General features: G+C 46.6%; 1 protein-coding gene across 2 annotated transcripts in view; it reads right to left on the reverse strand.

Annotated features, from left to right (window-relative positions):
- The window catches only part of MIGA1 (mitoguardin 1), a 130155-nt gene that overhangs the window by 97052 nt on the left and 18223 nt on the right, over positions 1-14880 (reverse strand). For both annotated transcript variants that reach the window (XM_082265326.1, XM_082265325.1), the window contains one exon: positions 12309-12439. In XM_082265326.1, the coding sequence (XP_082121452.1) occupies positions 12309-12439 (131 nt within the window). The remainder of the gene's footprint in view (positions 1-12308; positions 12440-14880) is intronic.

Raw genomic sequence — 14880 nt, forward strand, 5'->3', positions numbered from 1 at the left:
CCGCAGATCGGCTCTCCTCTACTCTAAACTAAGGAAAGACGATCAACGGCTCTTACTGTGTACTACGTGACCAGCTGTGATTGGACACGCCGCTCTGCACCCCCCCCCCCCCCCCCCGGGATAATGCAACCACTTTCCCACCGTCAATCGCCTATAGGGCGGGTGGGAAGTAGTTAAAGTACAAATAATGTCAGTTTTAAAGGAGAAGTACAACCAAAGCTAATTTGGCTGTACTTCTCCTGTGGATCACAGGAGTGCAGTTCGTAAACAGTGACCAGTTTTTAGCAGAGAGCGGGCTCAAGTCCACAGTCTGCTGACATCACAGAGTCAGTCCAGGCTTGGGCATCATCACAACAATGGAATCATGATACCCCCACAAGCCTGGACCGCTTCCAACCCCTCCACAGCCCAGCATTCCAGTGAGAGAGGAGGGGGCAGAGCAGAGAGCTGCTGACTGACAGTCAGCAGCTCTCTGCTTGGGGAGCTGTGAGAACTGAGTGATCGGCGGTGTTTGATCGCTCGGTTCTCAGGGTTAGAGGTGCTTAGGGACAGATGCAGCATCCACCTAGGTATGAATAAAAAAAAAAAAGAAATGCCCATACATCTCTTAACATGCTTGAATCAAGCTCACAATCTTTCTACGAATAATCATGCAGATCTAATTAGAATTGAAAAAAGTGTATTTTTTCCCCAAAGCAAAAACCGCTGCGCAAATACCATGTAACATAAAAAATCTCAAAACCTACCAACTTATTCTCTAGGGCCTCTGCTTTAAAAAAAAAATATATATATATATATATATAAATGTTTGGGGGTTCTAAGTAATTTTCTAGAGAGAAATACTGATTGTTACATGTGAACAAAAAGTGCCAGAAAAGATCCGGACTGGAAGTAGGTAACGCACACCTAAACTGCGGCACGCTTGGGTCGATGGTATGGTACTTACAGCAAACGTTATGCAGATGCTCTATCACATGGTGTCTCTGGGGAAAATCTCTTCCTGTTTCTGGGCCCCGCCCCCTGCTGGCAGCATGCATTATCCAGTAATCAGGAATAGGGATGGGTGGGGCATTCCTATCCAACTCCTGATAGGCTGCTCTGAGGCTGCAAGGACAGAGGGGGCACAAGGAGTGTCACATGTGGAATGCTATTTATTTAGGCTTCATGCAAACTGGGTGTTCAGCCCCTGAGCATGACATTCTGGCATTGATGAATGCACAGGCCCTGCTGCCAGCAGCCTATAAATCTACTAAGATGAGGGCCGGTTCACATTACTGCGATCACAGAGATCGCATGTAATTCAGAGCACACTGCTCCTACAATTACATGCGATCTCTGTGCGGTGCAAATTCAGCCATACAGTTTGTACGGCTGAATTCGCACCACCATCGCACCTAACTCGCACAGGACCCATTTTTTGGTCCGCAGCAGAATCGGATCGCATGGTGGTTCACACTAGTGAGATCCGATTTTGTGCGAACTTTCAGATTGCACTGCGATATGCAATCTGATCTGGGGGTGTTGTTAATTTTTAATTGACACCCCCAGCGTATGGCATATGGCAGTGCGAAATGCCAGGGGTGCGGATGTGATGCGGGAACAAGCTGTATATTCGCAGCGTTCCCGCATCGCACAAATGTGAACCGGCACTCAGGGCACTATGCGTCCAGGGATGGAATGCAAAAGAAATCTGCATTCCGGGTATTCCTCCCTGGGCACATACTGCCCTAAGGCCCTGTTCACACCTGAGCGTATTTCAGCTCATAAAAAGCTCATCTCTGAATTCTCAAAACGCCCAACAAACAAAATCCCATTCATTTCAATGGCCCCTGTTCACATCTGAGTGTTTTGTCTCCAGAAGAAAAACGCCTGAAGGTCAAAAAAGTACATGAGCTTCTTTTTTGGCAGATTACAGGCGTTTTTTGTTAGATGTCAATGCCTTCGTCCAAACACCTGCAAAAAAACGCCTGAAAAAAGGCGGAAGAAAACGCCTGTAAAAAGCCCCAAAAAAACACCTGTAAAAAGCCCAAAAAAAAGCCTGCAAAAAAGCCCCAAAAAAACGCCTATAAAAAAGACCAGAAAAACGCCTGAAAACGATACGCTCAGGTGTGAATGGAGCCTTAATGCTAGTACCAATTAGCTAGTGCACTGTCCAGCTGCAGCAGCTTTCAGACTCTCAGAGTTTTACAGGCTGCCGGTGTTCTATCAGATTGCCGCCACCCATCAGATTGTGACGTTCCAACCAAAAATACTTAATGCGCATGCGCTGTGCGTTCCAACATGCGTTCCACGGCGCTATGCGTTCTAAACACAGGGAAACAAAAACCAGCGCACCCCCACTGACAGGACAGAGCTCTGTATTGCTTACATTCACAGAGCTTTGTGCTGTCTTTCTTCTCACCAATCAGCGGGTGTCATTGGTCATCCATTGACTAATCACAGCACAGCAGGCACGCCCCCTACCTGGCAGTGCTGGATCACGTACTAGATACGTGACCCGACACTCATATGTGAGATGGTCGACAAGTAGTTAAAAGAAGTGCAAGAAAAATGCATGAAAAATGCATCCCTTGAAATCCTATGGAACTCTTCACACTGGTCACTTGCGTTTTTAAAAGCCCTGCTTGCTGCATTTTTAGTGTGCTTTTCAAAACTGCAACATTTTTTAATCCTTTCACACCAATGCGGTTTTACTGCATTTGCTGCATTTTTACCTTCTAAAAAAAAAAAAAAAAAAACACAAGAAAAGAAGGTTTCCCTTTAACCACTTTACCGCTGAGTACCGTAGTACTACTGCGGCAAAGTGGCTCTTGTAGATCTGACGATGTAGACCTACGTCGCCAGACTCCTCCCCCTGTAGGCAGCGCTCGCGCGCCGCCGGAGGCGCGCTCCCGCTGTTTTCATTCACAGCGGGAGTCGGGCCAGGGGAGGAGCAGCGGCGATCGACGCCGCTCTGCCCCAATCGTCGGGGATCTAGTGTGCAGATCCGCCCGCCTGTGTAAACAGAGCGGGCGGATCTCCTCAGTGACAGGGAGTGACAGATCGGAGTGTTCAGCATAGCTGGACATCCGATCTGTCCCTGTCTCACACAGTCACCTCCCCCCACACACGTTAGTAAGCACCAGGCATACATTAACCCCTCCCTCTCCAATAAAATTAACCCCTTCCCTGCCAGTGTCATTTTTACAGTAACAGTGCATATTTATAGCACTGATTACTGCAGTAATGTCACTGGTACCCCCAAAAGTGTCAAAAATGTCAGTCAAGGGTCCGATCTGTCCGCCGCAATGTCGCAGTCCCGCAAAAAAAAAAAATTGCAGATCACCGCCATTACTCATTAAAAAAAAAACACCAAAAATGACATAAATCTTTCCCTTTGTTAGTAAACGCAATAACTTTTGCGCAAACCAATCAAAATACGCTTATTGCGATTTTTTTTTACCAAACATGGGTAGCAGAAAACAAATTGGCCAAAAATTAAAAAAAAAATTGATTTTTACATCTTTTTTGGGGGGAATTTCATATAAAAAAATGTTAAAAATATTATTTTTTCAAAATAAACGCTCTTTTTTTGTTTATAGCGCAAAAAGTAAAAATCGCACAGGTGATCAAATACCACCAAAAGAAAGCTCTGTTTGTGGGAAAAAAAGGACGTAAATTTCGTTTGGGTACGGCGTCGCATGACCGCGCAATTCTCAGTTAAAGTCGCACAGTGCCGAATCGCAAAAAGTGGCCCAGACGTAAGACAGCAAAATGCTCTAGTGGTAAAGTGGTTAAATCTTATGGGACTCTTCGCACCATTGCCCTGTGGGTGCAGTGCAATTTGAGAACTCCTGCTTGCAGCATCTTTTGATTCGTTTCTAAAACGGCACCAAAAATGCAGCTTCCCATTGAAATGAATAGAAAACACGTCAAACATGCATCACGGTGGCATTTTTGGGCCCTTTCACACCAATGCCTGTTTGCTGTGTTTTTTTTTTCCTGCTAACAAAACACAAGAAAAAGGTTTCCTTTTAAATCCTATGGGACTCTTCGGGTGCGGTGTGTTTGAAAAAGTCTTGCTTGTAGCATCTTTGGTGTGGTTTCTAAAAATGCACCAAAAACGCAGGTCTGTATGGATTTATAAAACGCACTAAAAACACAGCAAAAACGCACCTGCTTTGTGTTTTTGGTGCATTTTTGGAATCACGTGTCCAAGTGCCACAGGTGCATGCTTGGTAATAGACACATATGCAAAGCAGCGCAGTGTGAAAGCAGCCTTTGGTGCTTTTTTTTAGTCACATGTCTGTGTTTCACAGGTGCATGCTGGGAGTCGGGTAACCAGAAAACACACCGGAAGTGCATTAAAAATGCATATGCCAGCAAGATCCTATGTAAAATCATGCACCTATGAGCAAGATTTTAAAAGCAGCAGTGAGGGCCCCACCATGCTTTTACATGGACCCATAAAGTAGAACTAAAGGCAAAACTTTTTTTTTTTATTGTGGGTTGAGTAGAAGAGGGTTATAAGCCCTGTAAGCGTCTTTTTTGCCATCTTTGTCCCTATGGGGAGATTTTCTCTTTCACTTCCTGTCCCATACCCAAAACAGGAAGTGAGAGGAAATCCCTCCAATGTGAGGGAATCCCCGATTGTCACTAGGCTCATCAGAACTAGTGTCCCCATTAGAAGATTACCCCTATATCACTGTTATATCAAGCAAAAATTTTCGATTTTCTTTAGCTTTCGATGATAATGATTAACAGGACAAAGAGAAGGTGAATCCCCCATACGTATGTATGTACATACATATACACACAAATAAATATATATATATATATATATATATATATATATATATATATATATATATATATATATACACACACATACACATATACACTGTAGAGTACGTCCAGCACAAAGCGCAGTGCTCTCCTCCTCCATCACACTGCCCAGACCGAGAGGGAGACTCAACTTCTACAACTAAAGCCCCGTACACACGCACAGATCGTCGTCATACAAACGTCGGCGGACGAAAGATCTGCCGATTGTACGCGTGTTAGTATGGTGCCTCCGACAGCTGTCTGCACACAATCCGCGGACAAGAGTCTTTCTTGCAAACATGAAAATTTTTGTCTGCGGACACCAGAACGGACGATTGTTCGCCTGTCAGTACAGAAATCAGCCGACAGACCGCAGATTTGCAAGACTGGGCATGCTCAGAAAATAAAAAACACAGGGAAAGTTAACCATTACATGACATCACTTCTGCAGTCAGCTGAAGTCTGCGGACAAAATTCTTGTGCTGTCCTTGTGCTGTCTTTGCACTTTTCAACAGACACCGACATCCCGGGGAGAAAAGACGAACATTTGTATGACGACGATCTGTGCGTGTGTACGGGGCTTAACTTTCCCTGCACTGGATCCCTGGGATCTCACCAGGATTACACCGATATCCCCACCGGGGAGCTGAGCATCCGGACTGCGGATTCCTCAACTGTGAGGGAATTTGAAGCCGAGGATCAGTTTAATTTTTGGATCATTATGTCTGTGTGACCCCCTATAATTAAGGGGTCATATATTTCTGGTAAGAAGTACCTTGTAAGAGCACTGTGTGAAAGTGTGGAGGTGGAGGCTTTGCAATCACTCCTATCAAGTCTATGCTTCTATCAAAAAATTGTTGCTGCTAACCACTGGACTTTTTTTATTGATATTAAGCACTTTATGATTTTTATATTTATATTTATTTGCACAAGTACACTTTATTGAGAACATCAATGTGTTGAGCGCAATATATTCACTATTTTCTATTGTCACGGCATTCATGCTGTTTGTTTGCAGCTCACAGTGTGGAAGCAATTCCATTCATTTTATTTAATTTATTTCTAATTGTTCACTAACACTTGAGTGGCTGTCACAGCACCATTATACAGTTAGTAAGTTTATTCATGTGCGCAGTTCTTTTTGGTTTTTCACCAAATGTTTTTCTTATATATATATATATATATATATATATATACATACATACACACACACACACACACACACACACACACACACACACACACACACATATATATACATTAACCACTTGCCGACCGCCGCAAGTAAATATACTGCGGCGGTCAGCCCCTCACAGGCAAAGTGACGTATATATACGTCACTAGCCTGGGAGGGTCTGGAGAGCGAGCGCGCGCCGCCGGCGGCGCGCTCCTGCGCGGTCACGCACCCCCCCGCGCGTGTGACCAGCGGACCCGATGTCCCTCGGTCACTCGGCGATCGGCGGGGGAGAGGGAGAAAGGCAGGCAGCTTGTGTAAACAAGCTGCCTGTCAGTTCTCCCTGTGTAGAGACACTGATCATACGGTTCTACTATGTAGAACCGTTGATCAGTGTAACTACACCTCAAGCCACAGCCAATCACAGTTAGAATCACGCCCCTAGGGACACACACAGCCCCTCCCTGCCAGTGTAATTTTACAGTAACAGTGCATATATATATAGCACGGATTACTGTAGAAATGTCACTGGTAACCCCAAAAGTGTCAAAAATGTCAGTCAGGGGTCCGATCTGTCCGCCGCAATGTCGCAGTACCGCAAAAAAAAAAAAAAAAAATCGCAGATCGCCGCCATCACGCGTTAAAAAAAAAACAACAAAAATGACAAAAATCTTTCCCTTTGTTAGTAAACGCGATAACTTTTGTGCAAACCAATCAAAATACGCTTTTTGCGATTTTTTTACCAAACATATGTAGCATAAAACAAATTGGCCGAAAATGTTAAAAAATTTTGATTTTTACTTTTTTTTTTTTGGGAATTTCATATAAAAAAAATGTGAAAAATATTGTTATTTTTGCAAAATTGACGCTCTTTTTTTGTTTATAGCGCATGATCAAAAAAATCGCACAGGTGATCAAATACCACTAAAAGAAAGCTCTGTTTGTGGGGAAAAAAAGGACGTCAAATTCGTTTAGGTACAGCATCGCACGACCGCGCAATTGTCCGTTAAAGTCACGCAGTGCCGAATCGCAAAATACCCCCTGGTCTTTTAGCAGCCAAATCCTCCGGGGCTTAAGTGGTTAAAGTAGAATAATAGGCGAAACAGTTCTTTTTTTTAAATTTTGGATAGAGTAAAGGAGGGTTATAACCCCTGTCAGATATCTTTTTGTGATCTGTGTCCCATTGTGAAGATTGTGAAGACTGATAATTCCTACTGGAAGAGATTGATCAGAAAATAAATTGATAATTTATCAAATGGCCACAAGGCGGTCAGCCTACACAAAATGACCAAAAACAAAGAACTCACTTTGTGGTTTATCCTATAGTCTCAGCAGATGAATTTCTGGTATGCAGATGACCTCTACAATCCATACATTTCTATATGATGACCTCTACAATATATACATCTCTATATGATGACCTCTACAATCCATACATCTCTATATGAAAAATAAACTAACCATGTGAACCTCAAGCATGCAACAATGTGAAGGTCATATCAAAATGTATTTGGCTGAAAAAATGGATTTTTGTAAAATCTTACCGTAAAATCCTTTTCTCTTAGCTCATTGACAGACGAAGTCCTCGGTGATTCAACACCCTCGGGTTATGCTGCTCTCCACAGGAGTAGGACTAGACAGGAAAGAAAATGCTCTGGCCACACCCTAGGGGCAGTCCCCAAGGGTATATCCTCTCTCTCTCTGCTACAGCAAATCAGTTATGTCACAAAGCAGTGTCTAGAGAATTTAACCCAACCCAACTCCAAAACAGAGGGGCGGGTACTACGTCTGTCAATGAGCTAAGAGAAAAGGATTTTACGGTAAGATTTTACAAAAATCAATTTTTCTCTATCGCTCATTGACAGACGTAGTCCTCGGTGATTCAACACCCTCGGGACGTCCCAAAGCAGTACCACAAATGAGGGGTGGGAAATTGGAAATCAAATCCACTCTAGAAGGCCCAACCGGTGCCAACTAGAAGTTTACAATGCTCATCCTCAGTGATGAGACTCAACAGAAAATTTTTCAACAGAAAAAATCCCTCGAGGTAGACCACCGGTCTCCTCAAATTGCGGCCTGCAAAACATTGCGGCCAAATGAGGCATCCGCCGATGCCATCACATCAATCTTATAAAATTTTGTAAAGGTATGTACCGACGACCAGGTGGCCGCCTTACATACCTGGACCACTGACGCCTGATGGCGGAAGGCCCAGGAAGTACTGAGCGCTCGAGTGGAGTGCGCCCTAACAGGGAACGGAGGACTCCGACCCTTAATAGCATAAGCCTGTACCACCGTCTGTCTAATCCATTTGGAGATAGTCGCGGCAGATGCAGGCAACCCCTTTCTGGGGCCATCCGGGATCACAAAAAGTGAATCCGTCTTACGGAACGATTCCGTAGCCTTCAGGTAAACCCTGATTGCCCGAACCACATCCAAGGAATGCAACGCATGTTCCCGATGATGATTGGGCTGAGGACACAAGGAAGGTAGTACGATATCTTCATTCAGATGAAAATCTGAAACCACCTTTGGAAGAAAGGATGGCTTAGGATGAAGCACTACCTTATCCCTATGAATCACTAAGTATGGGGACTGGCATGATAATGCAGCCAGTTCTGACACCCTGCGAGCAGAAGTGATAGCCACCAAGAAGGCCACCTTCTGGGATAAAGTAAGCAAGGGAATCTCCCTGATGTTTTCAAAGGGAGGTTTCTGTAGAACCGACAAAACCAAATTAAGATCCCAGGGCGGTAAGGGCGCACGGACTGGTGGAGCCAGGTGCCGCACCCCCTGGATGAAATTCCGTACCAAGGACTTGGTAGCTAAAGGTTTCTGAAAGAAGATTGCTAATGCTGAAACTTGACCTTTGATGGTGCTCAAGGCTAGTTTCTGCTCAACCCCTTTCTGCAGAAAGGCCAATATTCGGGTCACCGAATAGGTACGTGGAGGAATCCCTAAAGATTCGCACCACGCGATATAAGTCTTCCATGTGTGATAATAGACCTTGCTGGAAGTCGCTTTCCTTGCTTTAATAAGGGTAGGAATAACTGAAGTTGACAACCCTCTGTCCTTCAGTACCTGGGTCTCAATGGCCAGGCCATTAAAACCAGCGACTGTAAAGCATGATGGAAGATTGGTCCTTGAGACCGCAGACACTCCCTGAGACGAAGTTCCCAAGGAACGTCCGCGACTAGTATGTCCAAGCCGGCCAGACCGGCTTGACGAGGCCAGCCTAGAATTTCTAGGACCACTGGCGCTGACTGGATCTGAACCAGGCGTCCCTAGAGCTATCTGGCCCCGACCATCCGACAAAGTCTGCTCGTTCTCTGTTCCCCCACATTTATCAGACACCTGATTCCTATCAGGAACGGTGATCTCTCCTGGTTGAACCTCCGGGACCGAAGTCACCTGGCTAAAGGCTTCTTGGTCTGTCTGTTCAACCGGATCCGATTCTTGTGGGGAACTGAGACTAATCTTTGGAAAAGGTAAAGGAAAAGATCTGTTCAGGGAACGGTAACTGCTGCTACCTGTAGTACTTAAATGTTGGAAGGGAAGAATAGCACCGGTAGCAGTGATCGATGCTCGATCTAATGCCCTGAATACCGGTGAAGACGTCCCCCCACCCTCAAACCGGGTGGGGGCGCACCTTCAGGCTGTGTAATCCTTTGCTTCGGGTTTGGCTGAGTCGGTCCTCTGTTTGTCCGACCAGCCCTTCTTGAACCCTCCTGGAGGAGCATTGCCTTTCCCGCTTGTTCCAGCCGGGCGTACGAACCCTTTATGGGCGGTAAAGAAAGGTCCTCGCTTGTTACGAGGTCCCTTAGCTTTAGCAGCCTGTGGCAAGAAAGTGCTCTTGCCCCCAGTGGCGTCCTTAATGATCTCATCTAGGGTGGCCCCAAATAGGCGATTCCCCTGAAAGGGGAGATTCGTCAAGGTCTTTTTGGAACCTAGGTCCGCTGACCAGCATTTTAACCACAGCACACGTCTGAGGATTACCGCTGACATAGATGCATGCCCTAATAGGGGGGTAGCATCCAAGGCTGCATCACAGACAAACTGTAGCCCTTGTATAATCTGTTCCATCAATTCAGATGTTCCCTGGGGGATATCTTTCCCCTTCAGGTCCTGGCGCACCAATCTCGCCCATTCCGTAAGTGTCTGGGAAACCAGACCAATGACAATTACTGGTCTAAAGGCTGACCCTATCAGGGAAAAAATAGTGCGGGACTCCGCTTCCACCTTCCGATCCACCGGATCCTTAAAGGACGAAGTGTCCTCTACTGGAAAAACCGTGGCTTTATTCAGTCTGGAAATAGGTGGGTCCACCACTGGTGGTACCGTCCATTTCTTAATGAGGGATTCCTCAAACGGATAGCGTCTAGCAATACGTTTGGAAATAGCAAAGGTACGCTTAGAATGCTCCCATTCCTCTTTAATCTTATTACCAAAACACTTGGGTACAGGAAAAACCTTCACCGTTTTGGTGGGTTTGTTAGTACCAAAGGGAATCTCTGTTTTAGTTGCCTCTGCCGGTGAAACCTCAAGTCTTAAGGTTTCCCGAACCGCCACAACTAGTGCGTCCACCAATGCTTCTTCCCGAATTATGGCGGAAGTATGAACGTCCTCCTCACTGTCTGAAGGAACTTTACCTGAGACAACAGCCCTTGCAGAGGGACCTGCAGCTGCAATGACCATCTCAGACTCTGAGTCTGAAGTGTCAAATGATATAGGGGTAGGCGGGGGTCGCTTTCTTGACCCCCGTTCCTGACAGGCCGCCTCCACCCGAGCCACCATAGACTCCAAAACTGCTGTAAATGCATCCATACTCTGTGCACCGGCGGATCCCGTGGCCCCCTCGAGGGAAACAGGTGGGGGTACTTGTGTGGCAGGGTCCATGATAATTCCAGTAAATACCCGGAAAATTCAATCCAAAAATAAATAAAACTTTTTTTTTTTTTTTTTTCAGACCCCCAGCGCCACAAAGCCCCTCAGTTTTACCTGCTAGGGATCCCTATCGAGCGAGAGAGAGAGAGAGAGAGAGATAGACCCCCAGGCTCACCACTTGATGCTCAGAGTTCACTGCAACTAGTCTCAGCACTGTCTCAAACAAACAGGAAGTCTCTTGGCTGGCTGCCAGGGAAGACAGGAGGCGGCTCTGCCCCTCTGCACGCCTTCCGGCGCCTCCCCTAGCTCCACGAGGTGTTTGGGTCACCTCAAACATGGCCGCCCCCATGCTGAAGACACGAGGCTACGCCAAAATGGCAGCCTCGTGCGATCTACGGCGGTCTGTTACCGAATAGCAGCGTGACTGCAGAGTATCTCGGCATCGCAAAATCTTTCTCTCATGGAGATCAGCTTGACCGGCGGTACCGAACCCTGGCGGACCGCGTGGCCGTCGGGAGGCATGCTTTAGCTGGAGGAATGACCTGGAAAGCCGCATACATGTCCTGTGGCTTCTGACAGGTAGGATACTTTCTATTATCACAGTAAGATTCCAGTACTGCCACAGATTACAATCATTTAAACATACTTGTAATTAGATTGTCAGCTCCCAAACCAAGCCTTCTGGCTTTTTGTACACAAAAATCACACTCAATATAGGGGGATCTGTGCCATGTTATAGGATAGAGGGGAACCCATCCTTACCATTACAGAGAGGGGCCCGCGTTCACCACAGGACCCGTCAGGGGAAATGGGGGAACATACTACTCACCGTACCGGAACCAGGCGGGCGCCAACTCCTGACAGTACCCCATCTCCACCGAAGTTGGAGGGCTGTCGACCAATACGGGCGCCGTGACTCATGGTCTTTGGCGTTTCAGCGAGACGTGTAACTCGCAGGGTCAGTCCCCGTCCAGTGGGACTATGTCGCGGCCGACCCAGCGCGGAGCTATGGCCTGCACGCGCTCGTAGGCTGAACTGGGGTGACCACTGGATCTCAACATCCCGCCCGTCGCCCAGTTCAGCTTTCTTGCTTGAAGATCTCACAGGAACACTGGAGAAAAAAAGCTGTCTAAAAATCTTTTTAAGAAAAAAATCCTGCCAGGACCGAAGATCCCAGCAAGGTATCTAGGTCCTTACTCCTGACTAGACAGAAAAAAACTGATTTGCTGTAGCAGAGAGAGAGAGGATATACCCTTGGGGACTGCCCCTAGGGTGTGGCCAGAGCATTTTCTTTCCTGTCTAGTCCTACTCCTGTGGAGAGCAGCATAACCCGAGGGTGTTGAATCACCGAGGACTACGTCTGTCAATGAGCGATAGAGAAATATACTCTGGCTTTCCTTCTAGATAATTTCCCACTTGTGGAATAGCAGAACATTTATAGACTTACTGAAGCCAAACTCTGCGAAGATCCTGAATATTTACTGTACAATCCACCATTCATATGTAACTGGGAACCCTTCTCCTTCACTGAGCTCAGGGACAGCGTCAGATTCTGCTTACTACTCGAACAACTGGAATCTATGGGGAAGAAGGAAGAGTGATTGTAATAAACAGCACCAAAAAAATCACCCTATTGGGTCCTAGATTATTCGGAAAGTGAGGACTTCTGGTGAGGGAGCCTTCCACAAAGAATTAAATACAGAAAAGAAAACCAAACTATGGATACGGGCTCTACCTATCACCGTAGTCCTTTAAACTAGGGTGACCAGACGTCCCCGGTTTCCGGGAACAGTCCCCAGATTGAGGACACTGTCCATGGACCAAGTCTGTCCCCAGATTTAGGGCCGGATTAACGTAGACGGGGCATCCCATGCTGGCTGAGAAACGGTCTGGTGGCTCAGATGCAGATGCCCCCTGCTGGACGATCTCACTGCCGCTCCTGATGCTGTTCAGTGGAGGAGAGACAGAGCCAAATATTGACTGTGGAGGGCTGAGACCGGGAAGTAAGCAGATCGGGGGGGGGGGGGGGGGAGCAGGTGTCAGAGCTGCTGCATGGAGAGATGAAGAGTTTAGCTGTTGTGGGGGAAGGGATAAGAGATGGCTGCAGAGATAATCTGTGAGAGAAGGGTGCAGAGGTGAGCTATGGATGTGGGGGCAGAAGTGTCCTCTGTGCAAAGCAAACCTCTGAACCCTGCACTCTATGCATAACACCCTCCTGTATATTATGTAGTCCTGTGCCCAGCGCTCTGTGTATTATGTAGTCCTGTGCCCAGCGCTCTGTGTATTATGTAGTCCTGTGCCCAGCGCTCTGTGTATTATGTAGTCCTGTGCCCAGCACTCTGTGTATTATGTAGTCCTGAACCCAGCGCTCTGTGTATTATGTAGTCCTGAACCCAGCGCTCTGTGTATTATGTATTCCTGTGCCCAGCGCTCTGTATATTATGCACTCCTGTGCCCAGCGCTCTGTGTATCATGCAGCCCTGAGCCCAGCACTGTGTATTATGTAGTTCTGTGCCCAGCGCTCTGTGTATCATGCATCCCTGAGCCCAGCACTGTGTATTATGTAGTCCTGTGCCATTTGCCAATAAAAAAAAATATATATGTCCCCGGATTTCATTTTAAAAATCTGGTCACCCTAAACAGAAATTAATAACAAAGAATTATTATAATATAGAGTATATCGTTTGCTCTATTCTACACAGACTCCAGCTCCTCATTGTTGAAATATAATCAAAAATCTTTATTATATATGGGTTACAAATACCATAAACATACAAGGGGGAGAGAGAAAAGGAGAAAAAAAAAAAAAAAGAAGGCCGAGATTGAGGGAGGGAAAAGAAAGGAGGAGGAGGAGAGAGGATGGAGGAGAGAGGAGGGAAAAGAAAGGAGGAGAGAGGAGGGAAAAAAAAAGGAGGAGGAGGGAGGGAGGAGAGAGGAGGGAAAAGAAAGGAGGAGGAGGGAGGGAGGGAGGAGAGAGGAGGGAAAAGAAAGGAGGAGGAGGGAGGGAGGAGAGAGGAGGGAAAAGAAAGGAGGAGGAGGGAGGGAGGAGAGAGGAGGGAAAAGAAAGGAGGAGGAAGAGATGAGAGGAGAGAAAAGAAAGGAGGAGAGAGGAGGAGGGAGAGGAGGGAAAAGAAAGGAATAAGGAGGAGGAGATGAGAGGAGAGAAAAGAAAGGAGGAGAGAGGAGGAGGAGAGAGGAGGGAAAAGAAAGGAATAAGGAGGAGGAGATGAGAGGAGAGAAAAGAAAGGAGGAGAGAGGAGGAGGAGGAGAGAGGAGGGAAAAGAAAGGAATAAGGAGGAGGAGGGAAAAGAAAGAAAGAGGGAGGAGAGGGAGTTGCAGTCTCATTCAGACTGAAAATAAAAAAAATTAAAAACAAAAAAAGTTTTCTTCGTTTCTGTTATAAAAATTTGTAAATACGTTTTCTACTTCACTGATAGGCGGTACTGATATGCAGCACTGATTGGCGGCAATGATAGGTAGCACTGATGAGGAGGCATTGACAGGAATTACTGATGGGCCCTGATTGGCATCCCTGGTGGGCATTGATTGGCATCCTTGATGAGTCTGCACTGATAATTAATGCGCTGATCATGAGCGCAGACCCCCCCCTTTCCCCTGATCAGCTCTCCGCCACCCGCACCTTGTCAGCACGAGCAGAGGAAAAGCCGACAAAGGTCACTTCCTGGTTATGATGTGACCAGCTGTGATTGGATACAGCTAATCACATGGTAAAGAGCCTATGTCATAGGCTCTTTACCGAGATCGGAGATGTGGTGTGTCCCAGCGACACACTGCACTACCAATCGCCACGCTGTGGCTCTGCTATAGGCTGCGCAGGATGTGGTTAACCTGGTGCCATGACCACTGCCCCAGGTTTCCTGGTCCAGAGTGGCTCCTTTCTCTTGCAGCATCTGATGGAGCCACCCTTGCATGCTGGGACTAGAGTTGTCTCTGCATCAACTGAAACACACAGCCCAATAGCCTAGGATAGCAAGTCATTCCCCTTGCTCCTCCCTCCT

The sequence above is a fragment of the Pelophylax lessonae genome, assembly GCF_965119305.1.
Source record: "Pelophylax lessonae genome assembly, chromosome: 8".
Taxonomy (NCBI): Eukaryota; Metazoa; Chordata; class Amphibia; order Anura; family Ranidae; genus Pelophylax; species Pelophylax lessonae.